Source organism: Drosophila teissieri, chromosome 3R (genome assembly GCF_016746235.2).
Source record: "Drosophila teissieri strain GT53w chromosome 3R, Prin_Dtei_1.1, whole genome shotgun sequence".
NCBI lineage: Eukaryota > Metazoa > Arthropoda > Insecta > Diptera > Drosophilidae > Drosophila > Drosophila teissieri.
This window is the reverse complement of record NC_053032.1, coordinates 23098899-23118561: the sequence shown is the minus strand read 5'-3', so window position 1 is coordinate 23118561 and position 19663 is coordinate 23098899. Positions and strand designations below refer to the sequence as shown.

The 19663-nt window shown below is 50.6% G+C and overlaps 4 protein-coding genes across 4 annotated transcripts in view; 3 read left to right on the top strand and 1 right to left on the bottom strand.

The window, feature by feature from the left end:
- The window catches only part of LOC122619855 (titin), a 38646-nt gene extending 25586 nt beyond the window's left edge, over nt 1-13060 (top strand). The window contains exons 3-7 of the mRNA XM_043797052.1: nt 1774-1812; nt 2735-2932; nt 2992-3246; nt 3308-11243; nt 11328-13060. Of these exons, the coding sequence (XP_043652987.1) occupies nt 1774-1812; nt 2735-2932; nt 2992-3246; nt 3308-11243; nt 11328-11430 (8531 nt within the window). The 3' untranslated portion in view covers nt 11431-13060. The remainder of the gene's footprint in view (nt 1-1773; nt 1813-2734; nt 2933-2991; nt 3247-3307; nt 11244-11327) is intronic.
- Nucleotides 13061-13466: 406 nt separating this feature from the next.
- On the top strand, nt 13467-14693 carry LOC122620716 (beta-1,4-galactosyltransferase 7). Its single transcript, XM_043798314.1, has 3 exons — nt 13467-13677; nt 13741-14362; nt 14425-14693. The coding sequence occupies exons 1-3, from the start codon at nt 13581-13583 to the stop codon at nt 14672-14674; spliced, it is 969 nt and encodes a 322-aa protein (XP_043654249.1). The 5' UTR covers nt 13467-13580; the 3' UTR covers nt 14675-14693.
- LOC122620717 (ER membrane protein complex subunit 6) lies at nt 14679-15219 on the bottom strand. The gene is made up of 2 exons (XM_043798316.1): nt 15002-15219; nt 14679-14948 (listed from the first exon to the last, which is right to left on the bottom strand). The coding sequence occupies exons 1-2, from the start codon at nt 15132-15134 to the stop codon at nt 14740-14742; spliced, it is 342 nt and encodes a 113-aa protein (XP_043654251.1). The 5' UTR covers nt 15135-15219; the 3' UTR covers nt 14679-14739.
- A 230-nt stretch (nt 15220-15449) lies between these two features.
- On the top strand, nt 15450-19618 carry LOC122620715 (nuclear hormone receptor HR96). The gene is made up of 6 exons (XM_043798313.1): nt 15450-16424; nt 16493-16549; nt 16615-17438; nt 18477-18686; nt 18746-18958; nt 19015-19618. The coding sequence occupies exons 1-6, from the start codon at nt 15767-15769 to the stop codon at nt 19213-19215; spliced, it is 2163 nt and encodes a 720-aa protein (XP_043654248.1). The 5' UTR covers nt 15450-15766; the 3' UTR covers nt 19216-19618.
- Nucleotides 19619-19663: the final 45 nt, after the last annotated feature.

Sequence of the window (19663 nt, the reverse complement as noted above, 5' to 3'; positions counted from 1 at the left end):
CGACAAAGTCACCAGTTAACAATCAGGGAATCAATATTATACACAAATTATAGTACAAAATACTGGAAACATGCCAAATAAGTGTCGAAATCAGTATCTATATTTGTTTAGGTCACACACTCTCTTAGCCCGAACTTCAGCATATGTTGAGTATCCAATTTTTGGCACAGTGTGCGCTGCTGTGGCATCCACATCAACACCAGCCACATGCAGCACAAAACAGCACAAGCAGCAACAGCAGCAACTTGGCTGACTAACTGACTGACTGACTTCTGTTTGTTGGACCGACACGACCATGTTTGATGTGTACCATAGCCATCATTATCATCATCATCCTCGCCAGCTCGGCGGCTCAGGCGTCCCCATCGTAATGATGATGTATATGCGGCTTGTTTTACTTGTTGCACTTGCGCAGTGCAAAATTGTTGCATAAGTCTGCCCGTGCAACTGGGGGATTATCTTGGCCTACCAGTTGCTGCCATGCCGGCCACATGATTGACTCCCATTGCCGCCAAGTCCGCGGCCAAATTCTTCGCACTGCCAAGGCTCAAGTTCGGTCAAGTGGGGACAAAAATGGGGGAAACACTTCCTCCCTTCCCCTTTTTGGGGAGGGATCCCTCGCCAATCCCTCGCCGGCAATCCTTAACAGTTAATGTGTGAATTTTTATGCGTTGCCAGGCTCCGAAGTCGTGTTGTTGTTCTTACCGCATAAAATGTAATTTACATCCGTTAGCTTCGAGTGAGATGGAGATGGAGATGGTGCCTCCATCTTCTCCAGCTCGAAATTGCTACTCTGATTTGTGGCTGCCGTTCGGAGGCGCGAGTGGAGGTAGTCGGGATTCAGTATGCTGTATTCTGGATTCTAGATTCTGGATTCGAGCCACCGTCGCGGCCAAATTCATGCTTATGAGCACTTGCCGTTAGGATTTTCATTGTTGTTTCGCCAGCAATTTGTTGCCAAATTGTATGGGCCAGTTCTTGGCCTTCTGCCTTCTGCCTTCCGCCTTCGATTTAAATGTGGATCTGGGCAAAGAGCCGAGTCATTGGGCCGACTGGCCACCCCACAGGTATGCGGAAATTAAAATGTGAAATATTCGAGAAATTGTCAACCCTTCAACTGGACGCAATTAATCAAAGTCGTGGCCGCCAGCAGCAATTCATAAAACAGCAATTTGTCAAATCATTTCTGCAGCAACAAGTGGCAGCAGCAACAGCAACAGCAGCAGCAGCAACAACTGGCCTTCCTGGCCAACTGTCAGCTTAGACAATTTGTTTGAGCCATTTTTGCGAGGGGCCAGTATGCAGTTCGCAGTGTGGGACACACGCAGCCAGCGCTTCTTGGCCAGAATGGCCGCTACGTGCCAAGTTGCCAGCTGGATGTTGCCGGCCAGGCTGCATTTTGATTATGTGGTAATAACACGTTGCACGCATACAGAGCCAAGATGTGGCTGCTGCAATTTGGTGTTCTTGGCTGCTCTTGGCTTTTGGACCCTGTTATCACGCCACGGACAAGGATATCAAGCTGGCCAAGGTGGGCAAAGCCGGCCTACGTGGCTCCCTGGCCAATTTCAATTGCATGCTGCCACAATTAGAGTTCGGCATTCGCGCGGCAATGGATAAATTAATTTATTATGGTCATGGCGATGGCGTTGCGATGGCGATGGCGATGGCTAACGGATATGGCCATCGTAAAATTCCCGCCGTAATGGGGGGAACTGCAACTATGGCATTTCATTAAATAATAAACATTCCGTCTACCTTCTCTCATTGCAGCCCCGGTCCAGGAGTACACGGAGATCCAACAGTATTCGGGTAAGTCTAAGTCGGAAAGCTGATTAACTGGCGGCCATAACCGCTGTCCAGGAACAGGAGCCCAATAAAAATGCATTCGGATTGGTTGCATTCGTGTTTTATGGTGATTACCAATTCGACAAACAATGCGGATGTGGCCGGCTTACCGGACAACCGGCCAACCTACTATTTATTTACACAGAGTTGATCTTAGATCGATATTATAATGTGATTGATCCGGTGCCCAAAGTGGCTAATTATAATAGCCACCCAGTTGTCGTAAGCCGCTAATCGGTGGCCAATTATCGAGCCAATCGCTGTCATAAAGCCGCATTAGCCGAGGTGTGAAGAGGCACACATGGCGAAGACAAATGGAAACATAAAGAAATAAGCGCTGTCTTTTTATGAGACACGCTGACAAACGTGAGCTGAGCTCCATACCCATACCCCAAACCGAGCCCAAGCCGAGATTTCAATCAAAAAATGGTCTAGCCGGTTCACAGAAGTCGGGGAAACTGCGGCGCTTAACGTGTTAATGATGTGATGTGGAATTTATTGCGGGTGGAAGCCACTAAATTAGACAGCCAGTCAGTCAGAAGGAAATGGAAAAAAAAACGAAAAACACCGACTGAGTGGACGTGCGCATATTTTAAGACAGTTGACTTTTGTTTAACGACACTGATGAGCTATAAAAATTGTCAATAGCTTGTGTGTCTTATGACAGCCAACCGGCGCTAAGCCGCGATTTATGGCCCGAACGACACAGTAGCACAAATCACACATACTATGTATACTAACTAGTACGGATGGCCCGCTTGCATAACTAATGACTGGAATTTATTAGCTACACATAGCTGGCATTGTTTGTTGGAGCACACACTCCCAGGCTGTGGCCCCGATAACCAGGTCCCACTCTCGAATCATGTATCTCTTGTTCTTGCAGAGGGCTGCTACTACAACTATGCGCACTACCAGGAGGGCGACCGCATCATGACCAATGAGCCATGTCTGAACTGCACCTGCCACAACCGCATGCTGATGTGCTACCTGCGCGTCTGCCCCTTCACCAAGCCCATTGGCCACGACTGCATCGTGGAGAAGCGGGAGGACCAGTGTTGCCCCATCATCACCTGCCCAGAAGGTGAGTCTCCCAGCAGGAAAACTCCTTGCACTTTACTGATGCCACTCCTTTCAATTTAGTGCCCGTGGACGTGCCGTATCACTCGCCGGAACCCGGAACCGAATTGAGCATTCCCGAGAAGTTCGGCTGCAGCATCGAGGAGAAGTTCTACCCGGAGGGCGCCCAGGTGCCATCGAATCCCAACAAGCCTTGCGAACTCTGCTACTGCATCAACAACCAGACCAAGTGCGTCATGCAGGAGTGCACTCTGCACGTGGACGGCTGCCTGCCCATCTACAACAAGGGATCCTGTTGCCCCGTGCGTTACAGTTGCGGTAAGTTTCTAAAGGATATTCCAGCCTAGAACTTTACTTATCGTTTAAATCTTTCGTTCAGACCATGAAAACGAGTTGGACTTTGTGGACCAGTCGACCACGACGACAACCACTACCGTGCGACCCACCACTGGCTTCATCCTGGCCAGCACCATGACACCACCCACCACCACCGACTGCATCCACGATGGCGAGATCTTTGCGGACGGTGCCTCCCTGAAGGGCAAGAATGCCTGCGAGCACTGCTACTGCATGCGTGGCGACATCGTGTGCGCCGTGCAGGAGTGCGAGGTGCCCATGATGGCGGCCAATGGAAAGTCCTGTCGCGCCATGCCAGCCGCCGAGGGCGAGTGCTGTCCGAGCAACTACGTCTGCGAGGACGACAGTGCCACCACCGAAATTGTTGAGATCACCACGCCAGAGAGTGCTACTTCGGCTCCGACCAAGGGCATTCATGCCGAGATTCCCAAGGAGGATGTCGATCTGCAGGAACACATCGATGACGAGGACAAGGATAAGGAGACCGCCACCATTCCCTCCGCCGAGCTGGGCAGCGGTGAGGTTGAGGACGAGGAGGAGGATAAGATCACCACGGCTGCACCAGTGCACATTACAGACGAGAAGGACTTCTCCTTCGAGCCCGAGTCCTCCACCGCCGGCATTCCATCGGATTCCAGGATCGATTTACCATCGTCCACCGAGGAGTCGAAGGAATCGTCCACTGAAGCTGCCGAGGAAGATATCGCAAAGATCGTCACCACTCCAGAGCCCGAAGGTAGCGGCGAAGAGGATGTGCCTAAGCCTGCCGAGATTCCCGAAAAGGAAGTCACTGAAGAGGAACTCATTAAGGTCAGCACTGCTGCTCCAGCCAAGGCCAGTCCTGAAGAGGAAGTGGTCAAGGCCACCACCTCAGCACCAACGGAGGAAGATGTTAAGCCGACAACCGCCGGAACAACCAGCGAGGAAGAGGAAGAGGGCAAGCCCACACCGGCAGAGGAAGGAAGCGGTGACGAGGAGGAGGATGTCAAGGTCACTGCTGCTCCAGAGACAACCGAAGATGAAGCCAAGCCCACTTCCGCCCCAGTGGCGAGCGATGAAAAGGAACAGGAGCCCAAGCCAAGTGAGGGCAGTGGTGAAGAGGAGCTGGATCTCAAACCTACAACAGCAGCTCCAACGGCAGGTGACGCGGATAAGGATGCTACTCCAGCTCCTGAAGAAAGTGAGGAGCAGGATGAAGGCAAGTCTACTGAAGCGCCAACCTCCATCGACGACGTTGAGCCACCCAAGCCAACTGAATCCTCCGAGGAAGCTAGCGGCGAGGGAGAAGATGTTGCTAAGGAAACCACACCTGCTGGAGAAGCCGGCATTGCTGGAGAGGAAGAGATCGTCAAGGCAACCACACCAGCTGGAGAACCTAGCGTTGCTGGAGAGGAAGAGATCGTCAAGGGAACCACCCCTGCCGAAGAATCCAGTAGTGAAGGTGAGGATGAGATCGCCAAGGCAACCACACCTGCAGGAGAACCCAGCCTTGCTGGAGAAGAGGAGATCGCCAAGGCAACCACTCCTGCCGGAGAGCCTAGCAGTGAAGGAGAAGCAGAGATCGTTAAGGAAACCACCCCTGCCGGAGAACCTAGCATTGCTGGAGAAGAGGAGATCGTTAAGGCCACCACCCCTGCTGGAGAATCTAGCAGTGAAGGCGATGAGGAGATCGTCAAGGCCACCACCCCTGCTGGAGAACCTAGCTTTGCTGAAGAAGAGGAGATCGTCAAGGTCACCACCCCTGCAGGAGAACCTAGTAGTGAAAGTGAAGAAGAGATCGTTAAGGAAACCTCCCCTGCCGGAGAAGAAGATGTCATTAAGGCCACCACTTCTGCACCCAAATCCGACTTTGAAGGCGTCAAGGAACCTGAGACAGCCACAGAAGCTCCAGCAGGCGAAGGCGAGGACTTCGCCAAGCCCACAACTCCAATCGCTGAGGCCGAGGAAGAACCCATTGCCGGAACACCCATTCCAACTGACGGTATCAGTGGCGAAGAGGAGTTTGTTAAGGTCACCACTCCAAAGACCCTGGAAGAGCAGCCTGAAATTAGCGAAGAATCTACCGATGTGCCCGTCGCTGAGGAAGATCTTTCGAGCTCGACCAGTGCTCCAGCTATTGCCTCTTCGACCGAAGGTGTCCAGGATGTTGCAATTGAAACGACTTCCAGTGCTCCTGCCCGAGCTGGAGACAAGGAGGAAGCAGGCACCACTGCGCCTATTGCCGACGACAAAGACTACGCTGAAGAGGTGGAACAGGATGCCACAGACTTGCCAGTCGAAGATACCGTCCAGAGCACAACTGCAAAGACCACAACCACCACCACCGAGCAGCCCAAGGAGGAGTCCTCTACTGAAGCTGAGGACGCTGAAATCGAAGTCACAACCAGTAGTCCCGTCGATAAACAAGAGGTGCCCGAAGCTGAACCAGCAGACAAGGATCATAAGGACGAGGAAGAGGTACAGACCGCCACTGATCTGCCAATCAAATCTGATGTTGTGCCACCTGCTGTCGATACCGAAGCTACTACCAGTGAGCCTGAAACCAGTGATGAGGCCGCTACCGATAAGCCACCAACTGTTTATCTGCCCCCTGGTGAAGACAAGGATTCTGAGAAGGAAGAGGGAACTGCTACGGAGCCCTCTGCCCAAGAGGAACCATCCAAGCCTGTGGACACTCCAGTGTCCCAGGAGATTCCATCCACCACTGCTAAGGTTGACAATCGGAACGACTTCGAAACGGAGAAACCAACTCTGCCACCAAGTGCCGAGGATCAGAGCTCCGAGCCCCTGCCCGCCATGGATCTGCCCGCTGCTATTCCTGGCGAAGGTGACTGTCTGGTGGAGGGCAAGACCTACGCCAACAACACCATCGTTCCCGCTTCCGCACCCTGCGACGTGTCCTGCAGATGTATCAGCAGCCTCGTGGCCTGCGAACAGATGGAGTGCAAGAAGCCCGCGAACCTGGAGAAATGTACCGTGGCTGCCGATCTTGTGGATGGTTGCTGTCCCACTTACATCTGCGATGAGAGCCCTGAAAGTGTTGAACAGGATCAGGAATCCACCGCCAAGCCCGACGATAAGATCGACGAGGATGTCTCAGAGATCAGCACGGAGGAGATTCCCAAGGACGTCATCATGCCTACTGGCATCACTGAGCAGCCTCTTTCTCATGTCAAGCCCGATGAAGAGAACCAACCAGTGACCTCGATTCCGCCACAGGCTGATGAATCTACGACTGCTAAGGTTGATAAGAAACCAATCGATGAATCCGAGGAGGACAAGAAACCAGTCGATGAATCCGAGGAGGACAAGAAACCAGACGCAGAATCTGAAGAGGATAAGAAACCAGCTGAAGATTCCGAAGAGAAGGAGAAGCCATCGCCTGCTGTCACTCCAGCGGGTGAGATTGAAAAGGAATCCCAGCCCGAGGACGAGAAGAAGACTGAGGGTGAATTCGCGGGACCCACTGAACAGCCAGAGGCTTCGACTCCCGCCCAGTTTGCCGACACTGCTGAGAAGGAGGTTGATGATAAACTGGCCACCACATCTGCTCCCATTTCTAGCGAGGAAGAGCTCAAGCCTGCCGATGAAAAGAAACCCACTGATGAAGCGCAGATCCCAGAGGCTGAAATCCCTGCTAGCACCGCTGAGCCCGAGTTCTCGACTGAGCTGCCTACTGCTGATCTTGACAAGAAACCAGAAGAGGATTCAACTAAAGCCACTGAGGCGCCTGAGTCTGATAAGGTTCCTGAAGTTCCCACCAGTGCTCCAGCTGAAGATGAGATTGAGGAGTCTGACAAATTCACGACTGTTGCTCCACCAAAGACTTCTGCTTCTGACGAAACCGAGCCCGCTGGTGAGGAAGATCTCGTTCCTGCAACCTTTGAGCCCGTGGAAAGCGAATTTGAAGTTAGCACCCAGAAGCCAGTCGTGCAAGGACCACCACTGCCCACTCTTGCCCCAACTCAGCCAGAGAAGAAACCAGTCGATGAAGAGGACTCCACTGAGGCTGAGATCAGCACTGAACCAAGCGCCGAAGTTGAAAAGGAAACCTCTGGAGAAACATCCGAATCCGACACCAAAACCGATGCTCCTACTACTGCTGTTCCTGTTTCTGCCGAAGAGGAAGAGGACAAGACCCCAAGCACTGATAAGGCTGTCGAGGCCGAAGAAAAGGTCACCACTGTTGCGCCAGTTGCTGGTGATGATGAGGAGTCCAATTTGCCCAAGCTACCACAAGATATCTTTGAAGAGGAAGTGCCTGCCGTGGTTACCACCGCTGCTCCATCGAAGGTCGAAGATGAACAGAAACCAGTCGATGATGGAAAGAAACCGGTCGAAGATGGACAAGAGCCCATTGAGGACGAAACCTCTACATCTGCTTCCTCTGAAAATGAGATTGAGCCTGAATCTGATCGTGCAACCACTGCTGCTCCTACTAAGGAAGAAGCTGCCGAACCATCCACTGGTGCTCCCGAATCTGATGAGAGCAAGGAAACTCCTGAGTCCGAAGTGCCCACAACTGTTGCTCCTGCTGGTGAGAAGATTCCAACAAGCAGTATCACTCCCGATGAGGAACCAACTGCCACTTCTGCTCCTGTTGCCAAGCCTGATGAAGACATAGAGAAGGAAATCAGCACCGAAATTCCCACTGGCACTCCATCTTCGTCTGAAGAGGATGAGGATACCCCTACCGATCAAACTCCGTCTCAGGCGCCAGAAAAGAAACCTGAAACTCCTGCCCAGACTCCAGAAGAGGAAGAGGAAACTGTTGGTGCCACTACTGCTCCAACCACCTCTGATGAAGTGCCCCCTATTCCGGAACTGCCTGAGGATGTCCTTGCTGAGATCCCGCAACCGTCGACTGAGACTGCAGTTAAGCAGCAAGACGAAACCACTGCTGCTCCAAGTGTTGACCGAAAGGAACCCTCTGTTACTGAAATCGATCAAGAAGCCACCACAGTCGCTCCTATCTCTGAGAAGGATGAGAAGCCAACTGATGAAGAGAAACCAGTGGTGCAGAAGCCAACTGGAGAGGAGCCATCTGAGGAAGAAGAGAAGGGGAAGCCCACAGGACAGGATGTATCCACTGAGGAACCAGCATCTACTGAATCTATTGAAGAGGGCTCTACCGAATCTTCTGAAGAAGTTAAGCCGTCGACTGAGGGAGAAATTGCCGAGAAGCCTGAGGACAAGCAGCCCTCTTCGACTGCCCAGGCTCCAGTTGAGACAGTTCCCGAAATCTCCACCGAACTGCCAGCTGAAGATGCCGACAAGCCCACAAGCGTGGCTCCTGTTGTCGCCGATGAAGAAACCTCCGCTCCGTCCGACGAAAAGATTCCCTCCGTTTCCGGCGAAGAAGTCGAGAGCCCAGAAGTCACAACTGCCTTCCCACAAGCTGGCGAAGATGACGAAATCAAGACACCCGCGTCGGCTGAACCATCTTCCACTGACAAGGTGCCAGAAACTGAAGACCAGAAGCCCGAGGACGAGAAGAAGTCTGATGAGACCCCTGAGTCTGCTACCCAAGTATCTGATGTGGCGTCATCCACAGCGGCCCCAGTTGCTGGTGGAGACATTGAAAAGGAGGAACAAGCCACCACCGCCTCACCTGTCGAGGAGGAGGAAGAAGCTGAGATCAAGCCAACTATCGCCCCAGCTGCCGAAATTCCTGAATCATCCGAAAAGGAGCCCGAGGAAGAGCAAGAAGTGGAGTCCGGAACTAAGGCCACCACTGCAGAGTCTGACGAGCAGCCCATTGATGAAACTGTTCCTGCAACTTCTGGACCCATCGATGAAGCTTCCACAGCCGCTCCTACCAAGGAGGAGTCCACCAGCGCTGCTAGCCCAGCTTCGCCTGCTGTTCACGACGATGAAATTAAGGATGTCACCACTGTGCAACCAGTTGCCGATGAGCAGGAAGTGGCTGGTCCTCAGGACGATACAAAGACATCCATTGATGTGTCCACCGATACTCCCATCGCCCCAGAGGATGAGAAGCAAGACAAAACCGAGGCTCCAGTTGCACCAACCACTGTTGCATCGCCAGCCGCTGATTCTGCAGTTGATTCTACTACTCCTTCAGTGGAGGTTCCATCTGCTGTCGAAATCGACACGAAGCCTATGGATGAATTCATGTCCCAGACTATTGCTCCTCATGCCGCCGATGAGTCTGCGTCCACGTCCGCTGAAGATGAAGACCAGTCTCCCGTTACTGTGTCTCCTCAGGATGCTGACCAGACTCCAGTTTCCGCGGCTCCCCAGGATGCTGATAAGACTCCGATCTCAGAGGCTCCCCAGGATGCCGACGAAATCCCAGCTACAGCTGCCCCTGTTGACGAAGACAAGATTCCAGCCACCGTGGCTTCTCAGACTGATGATGAGGTTCCAGCTACCGCAGCTCCTCTTGATGAAGACAAGATTCCAGCTACTGAAGCTACTCTTGATGAGGAGAAGATCCCATCCACAGCAACTCCTCTGGATGATGAAAAGATTTCTGCTCCAGTTAGCCCCGTTGTTTTCGATGTGGAGCCAAGCAGCGATAAGCCTGCTGTATCTGAGGATGCTGGTGAAGAGAGCACCGAACCAGCTGTCCATGATGTGGAGACTAGCACTGATGAGCCTACTGGTGATGCCAAACTGAAGCCACCTACTTCTGCTCCGGCCATTCCATCGGAATCTCCAGTCACAGAGGCGGAGATTGTGCCAGAAACTGCAGCTCCAGAGGTTGAGAAGGAGGTGCCAGAGAAGGCCACCGAACAACCCGAGCTGGAAAAGGAGACTCCAGAGAAGGTTACCGAACAACCCGAGCTCGAGAAGGAGACTCCAGAGAAGGCCACCGAACAACCCGAGCTGGAGAAGGAGAGTCCAGAGAAGGCTACCCAACTGCCGGAGCTGGAGAAGGACACACCAGAGAAGGCCACCGAGCAGCCGGAGCTGGAGAAGGAGACTTCAGAGAAGGCCACCGAGCAGCAAGAGCTGGAGAAGGAGGTGCCAGAGAAGGTAACAGAGCAGCCGGAGCTGGAGAAGGAGACCCCAGAGAAGGCCACCGAGCAGCCAGAGCTGGAGAAGGAGGTGCCAGAGAAGGTAACAGAGCAGCCGGAGCTGGAGAAGGAGACTCCAGAGAAGGTAACAGAGCAGCCAGAATCGATCGATGAGAAGACCACTCAGGAGCCAGTCGTGAAGCCCAGCTTGGATTCCACGGAGGAGGATGAAGAGTCCGTTGAGTCCGAGGAGGAATCCGCTGACAAGAAGACAGAGGCGCCTGAGGTACCCGCTGTAGTTTCTGAGATTTCTCAGCCAAGTGAAGAGGCCGTTCCCACCACTGGTCACCCACTGTTCCCGCACCTGGCCAGCAGCACCACCACGGCGCCAGCCATTGGCGACCGCGTGGGCGAGGAGGATGAGGAGAACACCACTGTCAAATTGAGTAGTTCTACCAGCACCAGCACCACAGAGGCTCCTGTAACCAGCGCACCATCGACGACGACGGTGGCCAGCCAACAACAACAGCCGATTACCCCGCCGCCCTACGGCCACGCCCCCGAGTACGAGGATGAGTACGACGAGGAGGAGGTGTTCGGACCCGGAACCTGCCGCTACGCCGGCAAGCTGTACGTGTCCGCCCAGCAGATCCCACGTGACGATCCCTGCGACTTCTGCTTCTGCTTCCGAAGCGACATCATCTGCTTGCAGCAATCGTGCCCGCCGCCAATCGCCGGCTGCCACGAGGAGCCCATCTCCGGCTTCTGCTGTCCGCGCTACGAGTGCCCCGTGTCCATGGCCGCCGTGCTGAACATCACCACGAGCACCACCACCACCAGCACCACCCTGCCGCCCCACTTCCTGCACTATTCGCACGGCGAGGCGGTGAAGCACACCGGCTGCCTGATCAACGGCCGTTCCTACCGCGTGGGCGAGCAGATCGAGTCCACGAGCGGTCCCTGCATCAGCTGCACGTAAGTACAATACAATGAAGCCACCTAACACTAGGTATATTTGGTATATCCCCATAACTAACGTGGATCTCGTTTCAATTTCAGTTGCGGTGGAGACGGCAAGATGAAGTGCGATCCCCAGCAGTGCGTTCCCGAACCCACCATGCAGCAGGTGATGGCCGCCGTGGCGTCGGGACGCAAGAGATGAACCACCAGCCATGCTCACTAAATATAATTTAACTAATTCTTAAGCACTGCAGACAACAATCACGAACCGACGAACCAACCAGCCCAGATAGCACCACTCGCCAACTAGCAGCAATAGCAATAGCAATAGAAATCATAGAGCCAGCAACCAGGAACCAGATAAAGAACAGAAACAGAAACAGAAATCTTGAAACCGGAAATCCGAAACAGGAAGTCCGGAAGAGAATAGGCGACGAGCCAGGCCAAATGCAATAGTGTAACAGAACCAGATGCAATAGTGTTAATTTTGGGTTTGCCGACATACGCACTCTATCAATTGGATTACGCCCACTTGTTTCGGATTAGGTTACGGTGACGAAGCAACCAGTGATATTGTACTGTATACATAGTATAGGTGCAATTAATTTAGACGCGCTCACTTAAATCGATTACTTATTTGTATTTGTATGTGTACTAGTATTTTTGGGCTTGTGACCCTAGTGACAGGACATATAGCCACCACAGCAGCCGACGTAGCGCGTGCCTTGTAAGGTCGTTCATTGTGCCCAATACAATCCGCCATACAATCGCTTTCAGGAGACTCTCAGCACCCCACACCACACCACACATAGGTAGAGCGAAGATATTCCGGACACGGATCGCAATCAATGGCGTTACGAAGCCACGGCATTCGGCCGCCGGTGGTTGGGTTTCTACACTTGCCCCCGCCGGCGGCTCACTCTTCTCCAATGCGCTTTTATAGTATTTTAGTCACCTTATTTTAAACATTATTATTTTTGTGTATAATTGTTGCTTCTAGTCTTCTTTTGTTGCAAGAGCAACGGAATCCGCCTGTAACACGCGCACAACCCGATCGATCGTTCGATCGCATCACATTACATCAGATCAGATCAGATCAGATTAGATTAGATTAGATCGAATCAGATTGGATCGTATCGGATCGGACCAGTTGAATCAAATTGAGTTGAGTTGAGTTGAGTTGAAAAACTGTATCTTCTATGAACTATTCCAAGCTTTTATACTTTTATATACAGAATACGTGTAGAGTGGAGAAACGAACGAACTAGTTTTTATAGCAATTTTACAAACGAACGCACGAATTGCATAGTTTTAACGGATTGAATTTGTACTTCGCCCGCTGCACCTGCACAGGCACCCGTGTCAGGTGCAAATGAGGTGGCCAAACCGTAGTCTACATAGAATTTTTAGATCAACTGAAACTGAAACGGAAACGGAAACCGATTACGGAACCGGAAACACACTGTCGGCCATCGCTACTGCTCGACTGACTGAAAATCGCACCGAAGTTCGAAGAGAGGAGCTATCTTTGTAAACTATTTTTTTTAACTACCAGCTGCCGCGCTGGTCATTACTTTATTGGTCGTAGAATAGAACGAAAAGCCTGGATCGGATCTTCAGTCACTTGAGCCTTAGCAATGCGCCGAATTCGTCAAGCGTTTGAATCGCGCTGAATGAATACGAACATCAATTAGTTTTATATAATCTCTAACTATAGTTGTAGTCCTAAGTATTTAATTTTAAAAATAAATAAATAAATATTAATTTAGATCCTATTTATTTGATATGTCTTTTAAGAACAGCTCTTGTGTTTCCATACCTTATCATAATTTATATGCAGCTATTCTTTGTAATCTAATAAATAAATACAACGCTTTTTATTGAAATGTATATTGCGGGAGTGTTTTTCAATTAAATTGGTCATTTCGGATATATTTTATAGATATTTTTATATATATATATAAAATGTGCTCAGAAAGAGGTTTTTCAATGGCTTCCTTTACATAAGCAATAGTTTGATAAATATAAGTTAAAACCCAAATGCATATAGTATATGTTAGTTTTGATATAATAGGATGCTCGCAATGCACTTTGTGCCAGAACTTTTAAGCACCATTGAGCAAGTATACAGGGTTATATGGAAAATTTAAAAAAACGTTACAGCTTACCTTATTGGGCGGGAAATTCGATGTTTTCCAATCGAGCAATCGAATATATTTTCCACGTTGTGGTATTTTTAAGCGGTCCAGCAGCGGGCACACTTCCCACCGGCAGCAAAAAAGTTTTTAACATATTCCGCCTATGGCCCGAATTCGTTCAAGCCACTGGACTTCTGTATAAAAGCGGCTCCAAATGGTGAATATATCCACCATAAACTGGGTCTTCGTCTGCGGCCTGTGCTTCTGCCTGGGCGGGATTGCGGTGCTCAGTTTCATGCCATTGGGATCAGGTGGGTATGCGAAACATGAACTCCTTGCTATAAATACTGATCCCGGAACCGCTCTTTTAATAGACTGCGTGTGCCCGCTGTCCAATCCGCTGGCCAAGCTTGCCGGTGCAGGCGAAGGAGTAACCGTGATAAAGAAAGAGCCAGCGGATGTAAAGCAACCACAGCCTCATGACCATGGTACGTCTGTGCACAAGATGGCACTGCTGGTGCCGTTTCGGGACCGTTTTGAGGAACTCCTCCAGTTTGTGCCGCACATGACCGCCTTTTTAAAGCGGCAGGGCGTGGCCCACCACATCTTTGTGCTGAACCAGGTGGACAGGTTCCGCTTCAATCGTGCCTCCCTCATTAACGTGGGTTTCCAGTTTGCCAGCGATGTGTACGATTACATTGCCATGCACGACGTGGACTTGTTACCCTTGAATGACAATCTGCACTATGAGTATCCTACAAGTTTAGGACCACTGCACATCGCCGGGCCTAAGCTGCATCCCAAATACCACTACGACAACTTCGTCGGTGGGATCTTGCTGGTGCGACGGGAGCACTTTAAGCAGATGAACGGCATGTCCAACCAGTACTGGGGCTGGGGATTGGAGGACGACGAGTTCTTTGTGCGCATCCGGGATGCAGGACTACAGGTGACGCGGCCGCAGAACATTAAGACTGGCACTAATGATACATTCAGGTGAGATCAGTGCTCCGCAAAGCAAGTCGACGGGTCTAATGATTTTGGTCGTTCATTCTTAGCCATATTCACAACCGCTATCACCGTAAGCGGGACACCCAGAAGTGCTTCAACCAGAAGGAGATGACCCGCAAGCGGGACCATAACACGGGCCTGGACAACGTGAAGTACAAAATACTCAAGGTGCATGAGATGCTCATTGACCAGGTGCCGGTGACCATCCTCAACATTTTGCTCGATTGTGATGTTAATAAAACGCCTTGGTGCGACTGCTCCGGAACGGCAGCGGCTGCATCGGCGGTACAAACCTGATGGGTTGTGTTAAACCAAAGATCCTATGTTTATTTCGCTATATATGTGTTTGATTTGTAAATGCGCTAATACACGTGCACCATGCCATACAAGAATGTCCAGAAGAGCACGTAGGTGCAAAGGCCGCCCATGAACTGATTGGTCAGCAGGTTTCTGCGGTTAATGAAGAACTTGCGCCACTGCGTGCCCGACTTCGCGAGCACCAGAATCCAGAGCACGAACACGGACAGGAAGTAGAAGAGGAATCCCAGCGTGCCACTCAGACCCAGAATACCTGCGAATTGGGGCATTAACTAAGTTGGTGCACCATCAATTGGAGTCAATTACCCGCAGCGCAGCCGGAGATGGCAGCCATCGATGTGCGGCAGTACTCCACGGCGGATATGTTGTTCCGGATGGCGCTCTCGCTGTAGGCGATGATTTCGCCTGTCTTGGACTGCGTGGTCTTTACACGATTCATTTTATTTGATTAAATTCTAATTTAATTTCTAGCAAAAATCTCATCAGACGATGAACTTCGATTGTATGTCGATTGTGTTATCGATTGGTGTCGATAGTTATGCACTGAGAAAATTCACTCGCTGCTTTTGCATGATATATAATTTTCTGAGACAAACTAAATAAACTTGAAGAGCTGTTATACGTTAGAGAATTGAATTTAATGCAATATTAAATAGATTTGCATATTTGGCTTCAGTGGATCTCTAATCTCACTGCATTGGGCTACGATTGCCGTACAATGGCTCATAATTGCGTTTGCCATTCGCCCGGGCACGCAGATTGTTGTTATTGGGATTGGGCTGGAGCGCTCGGACGGACAGTAATTCATTAAAATATGTGGTGATAACGCGAGCTGCCGAATCTGCGTGCAATTCGTGCGTTTGACGTGGGTACTAACTGCTATGCTGTCGCGCGGACAGTTGTTCTGATACGCGGAGTTCCTGCCCCCACAACACACGACCACCACCACCAACCCAGTCACCCACCCAGCGCCTGCTCCTCCTCCGCCAGCAGCTGCTCCACCGCACCACCGGGAGAGGGGCAATTAAAAAATCAATCAGAGGGCCCTAATTGAAAGCTGCCTCCGTCGAAATGTCGCCGCCAAAGAACTGCGCGGTGTGCGGAGACAAGGCGCTGGGCTACAACTTCAATGCGGTCACCTGCGAGAGCTGCAAGGCATTCTTCCGACGGAACGCGCTGGCCAAGAAGCAGTTTACCTGCCCCTTCAACCAGAACTGCGACATCACCGTGGTCACCCGACGCTTCTGCCAGAAATGCCGCCTGCGCAAGTGCCTGGACATCGGGATGAAGAGCGAGAACATTATGTCCGAGGAGGACAAGCTGATCAAGCGGCGCAAGATCGAGACCAATCGGGCCAAGCGACGCCTCATGGAGAACGGAACAGATGCGTGCGACGCCGATGGCGGCGAAGAGACGGACCACAAAGCGCCGGCGGACAGCAGCAGCAGCAACCTGGACCACTACTCGGGATCACAGGACTCGCAGAGCTGCGGCTCAGCGGACAGCGGTGCCAACGGTGGACAGGCCAGTTCCCCGAGCACACAGGTCAATCCGCTGCAGATGACGGCCGAGAAGATCGTGGACCAGATCGTATCCGACCCGGATCGGGCCTCGCAGGCCATCAACCGGCTGATGCGCACCCAAAAGGAGGCTATTTCGGTTATGGAGAAGGTAATCAGCTCACAAAAGGACGCCTTGAGACTGGTGTCGCATTTGATAGACTATCCAGGTGGGTACTTGGAGGATTTTGTCGTGTGGCCTTCTCAGCTGACCTATGAACCACTTGAATCTTTACAGGCGACGCGCTCAAGATCATTTCAAAGTTTATGAACTCGCCCTTTAACGCGCTGACAGGTTAGAGTTTTAGAATTTGTGGTTTTAAACTTATATTTACATTCCTTGGTCATTTACATACGCAGTATTTACCAAATTCATGAGCTCCCCCACGGACGGCGTTGAAATTATCTCAAAGATAGTTGATTCGCCGGCGGACGTGGTGGAGTTTATGCAGAACTTGATGCACTCGCCGGAGGACGCCATTGATATAATGAACAAGTTCATGAATACCCCAGCCGAGGCACTGCGCATCCTTAACCGAATCCTAAGCGGCGGAGGAGCGAACGCAGCCCAGCAGACAGCAGACCGCAAGCCATTGCTGGACAAGGAGCCGGCGGTGAAGCCTCCTGCGCCGGCGGAGCGAGCTGATACTGTCATACAAAGCATGCTTGGCAACAGCCCGCCAATTTCTCCACCTGACGCTGCCGTGGATCTGCAGTACAATTCGCCCGGTGTCGGGGAGCAGCCGAGTACATCGAGTAGCCACCCCTTGCCTTACATAGCCAACTCGCCGGACTTCGATCTAAAGACTTTCATGCAGACGAACTACAACGATGAGCCCAGTCTAGACAGCGACTTCAGCATTAACTCAATCGAATCGGTGCTATCCGAGGTGATCCGCATTGAGTACCAGGCCTTCAATAGCATACAGCACCCGGCATCACGCGTCAAGGAGGAGATGTCCTACGGCACTCAGTCCTCGTACGGTGGATGCAATTCGGCCGGAAACAACAACCAGTCGCACCTGCAGCAACCCATCTGCGCACCCTCCACCCTGCAGTTGGATCGCGAGCTGAACGAGGCGGAGCAAATGAAACTGCGGGAGCTGCGACTGGCCAGCGAGGCTCTCTATGATCCCGTGGACGAGGACCTCAGCGCCCTGATGATGGGCGATGATCGCATTAAGGTAACCACCAACAGCCCACAGTATTAGCCTATCGGTCTTCCTACATTTATAGCTCCAACACCATGGCTTATCTAATCAGAGTGTACGAACGGCGATATATGTACATTCGGCACCTGGCAGTTCTTAGCCACTCGGTGATTCAGTGCGTCTGTCGATGTTTGCCTATGGGCCGTATCTTCGCCAGCCCGTTTCTGGGGTCCCAGCCATGCTCGCCTACCAAATGTAAACACACTTTTCAATGGGGTGGCTCGGATTTTGTATTCCAAGAAGCTTTGGTGGAGCAAAGAATACTGATCGAACCCGATAAGCCATTTCCCCCTAGAGGGTTAAAGAGTTTCAAGTCATGCGACAGGGTCTAGTTAAGGTCTAGTTGGCGAGCAAGTGTTTTTATATGTATACTTGATTACAAAAATTGGCCTTAAACTAAGACCCTAAGCCACAAAAACTTCCATTCAATATAAACTTTATATTTCTACTGAGTAGTAAAAAAATATGGCTGTTCTCGGATCAAACCAGACACATCTTTTCAAACTAAGATGTGTCGACACATTCGCTCGACCTTTAGTTCCTCAGGAGAAATTACTTAGAATTATCCAATCATGATTCATCACCTCCACGAACTGTTGTCCCATTGATCGAGCCACCCTAGTTTTCGCGCAATCAGAACGTCTGCTCTGCTAAGAACGAGCAGACAGTGGCTTTATCAGCCTCTGGGCGTGCCAATTGTGACATTATCAACCATTATCAAGAGCGCCAGCAGGCGCTCATGAGTCTCCAACCGTCGATTTGGGCGTTTATTGTCGCTTAGACTGTTTGCCTGTTTTGCCTCATCGCAATTAGCACATTTCAGTATTGTTAATTAGGAAAAACGATACCATTTTTTTGACGAAATGTGGAGCAGCCAGGTGTTGGACGCTATGATAAGCAGTACTCCACCATTCGATTGAGTCACCTTCCAGGGAGAAGCCTTTACGATTATGCCGATAATAATGGCCACCTGTGCGTTCCTTTCCATTTTGTTTGTTTTGTCAACCACAGCCCGACGATACTCGCCACAACCCAAAGCTACTGCAGCTGATCAATCTGACGGCGGTGGCCATCAAGCGGCTTATCAAAATGGCCAAGAAGATTACAGCATTCCGTGACATGTGCCAGGAGGACCAGGTGGCCCTACTCAAAGGTGGCTGCACAGAAATGATGATAATGCGCTCCGTCATGATTTACGACGACGATCGCGCCGCCTGGAAGGTACCTTTATTTAAATAACTACATCATTTATAAGACTGATATGATAATGCGCTTTGCAGGTACCCCATACCAAAGAGAACATGGGCAACATACGCACTGACCTGCTCAAGTTTGCCGAAGGCAATATCTACGAGGAGCACCAGAAGTTCATCACAACGTTTGACGAGAAGTGGCGCATGGACGAGAACATAATCCTGATTATGTGCGCCATTGTCCTTTTTACCTCGGCTCGATCGCGAGTGATACACAAAGACGTGATTAGATTGGAACAGGTGGGTAGGCTCTTTATACCTTTAGTTTACAGGCCTAACTTTCTATCACCCCATAGAATTCCTACTATTATCTTCTGCGAAGATATCTGGAGAGTGTTTATTCTGGCTGTGAGGCGAGAAACGCGTTTATCAAGCTAATCCAAAAGATTTCAGATGTGGAGCGTCTGAACAAGTTCATAATTAATGTCTATTTGAATGTTAACCCATCCCAGGTGGAGCCGTTGCTGCGTGAAATATTCGATTTGAAAAATCACTAGAGAACCGATGCGTGTCGGGCATTGAATGCCCATGTCGACGCCGATGCCCAATGATGAATGATCAACAAGCTGTAGTTGTTGTTGTTGTTGATGTCTGTTTTATCTGTCGCTTGTAATGTTAGATTTTAATCGAATGTGATTGTTAGATTTGCATATACTGCATAGATTTTATATTTCTACATCAAAGAGAGCATATTTAGGATACCAAGTGCAAAGCAACACAATCTATATGTAATGTACACCGTTTACCTAGTTTCAAATAAACTAAACATTAATGCAATAATTAATATGAAAGCGTGGGTGTATCTGGAATAACAAAACCTTTTTCTCTATCTAAAAGGCTTTTAACTTCTTAAAAAAAATGTACAACAAATAAACTGACTTTCAACCAGTGCTAATAAAATGTATTATTCTTATTTTTAACCCTCCTGGAAAAAATAAACAAGTC

Bases quoted from the DNA above. Each gene is read 5' to 3' on its own strand.
- LOC122620716 (XM_043798314.1), top strand. From the start codon at position 13,581: ATGGTGAATATATCCACCATAAACTGGGTCTTCGTCTGCGGCCTGTGC. The intron at 13,678-13,740 runs GTGGGTATGCGA...CTCTTTTAATAG, and splicing joins TTTCATGCCATTGGGATCAG to ACTGCGTGTGCCCGCTGTCC. The intron at 14,363-14,424 runs GTGAGATCAGTG...GTTCATTCTTAG, and splicing joins GGCACTAATGATACATTCAG to CCATATTCACAACCGCTATC.
- LOC122620715 (XM_043798313.1), top strand. From the start codon at position 15,767: ATGTCGCCGCCAAAGAACTGCGCGGTGTGCGGAGACAAGGCGCTGGGC. The intron at 16,425-16,492 runs GTGGGTACTTGG...GAATCTTTACAG, and splicing joins GCATTTGATAGACTATCCAG to GCGACGCGCTCAAGATCATT. The intron at 18,959-19,014 runs GTGGGTAGGCTC...ATCACCCCATAG, and splicing joins ACGTGATTAGATTGGAACAG to AATTCCTACTATTATCTTCT.
- LOC122620717 (XM_043798316.1), bottom strand. From the start codon at position 15,134: ATGAATCGTGTAAAGACCACGCAGTCCAAGACAGGCGAAATCATCGCC. The intron at 14,949-15,001 runs GTAATTGACTCC...CCCAATTCGCAG, and splicing joins CATCTCCGGCTGCGCTGCGG to GTATTCTGGGTCTGAGTGGC.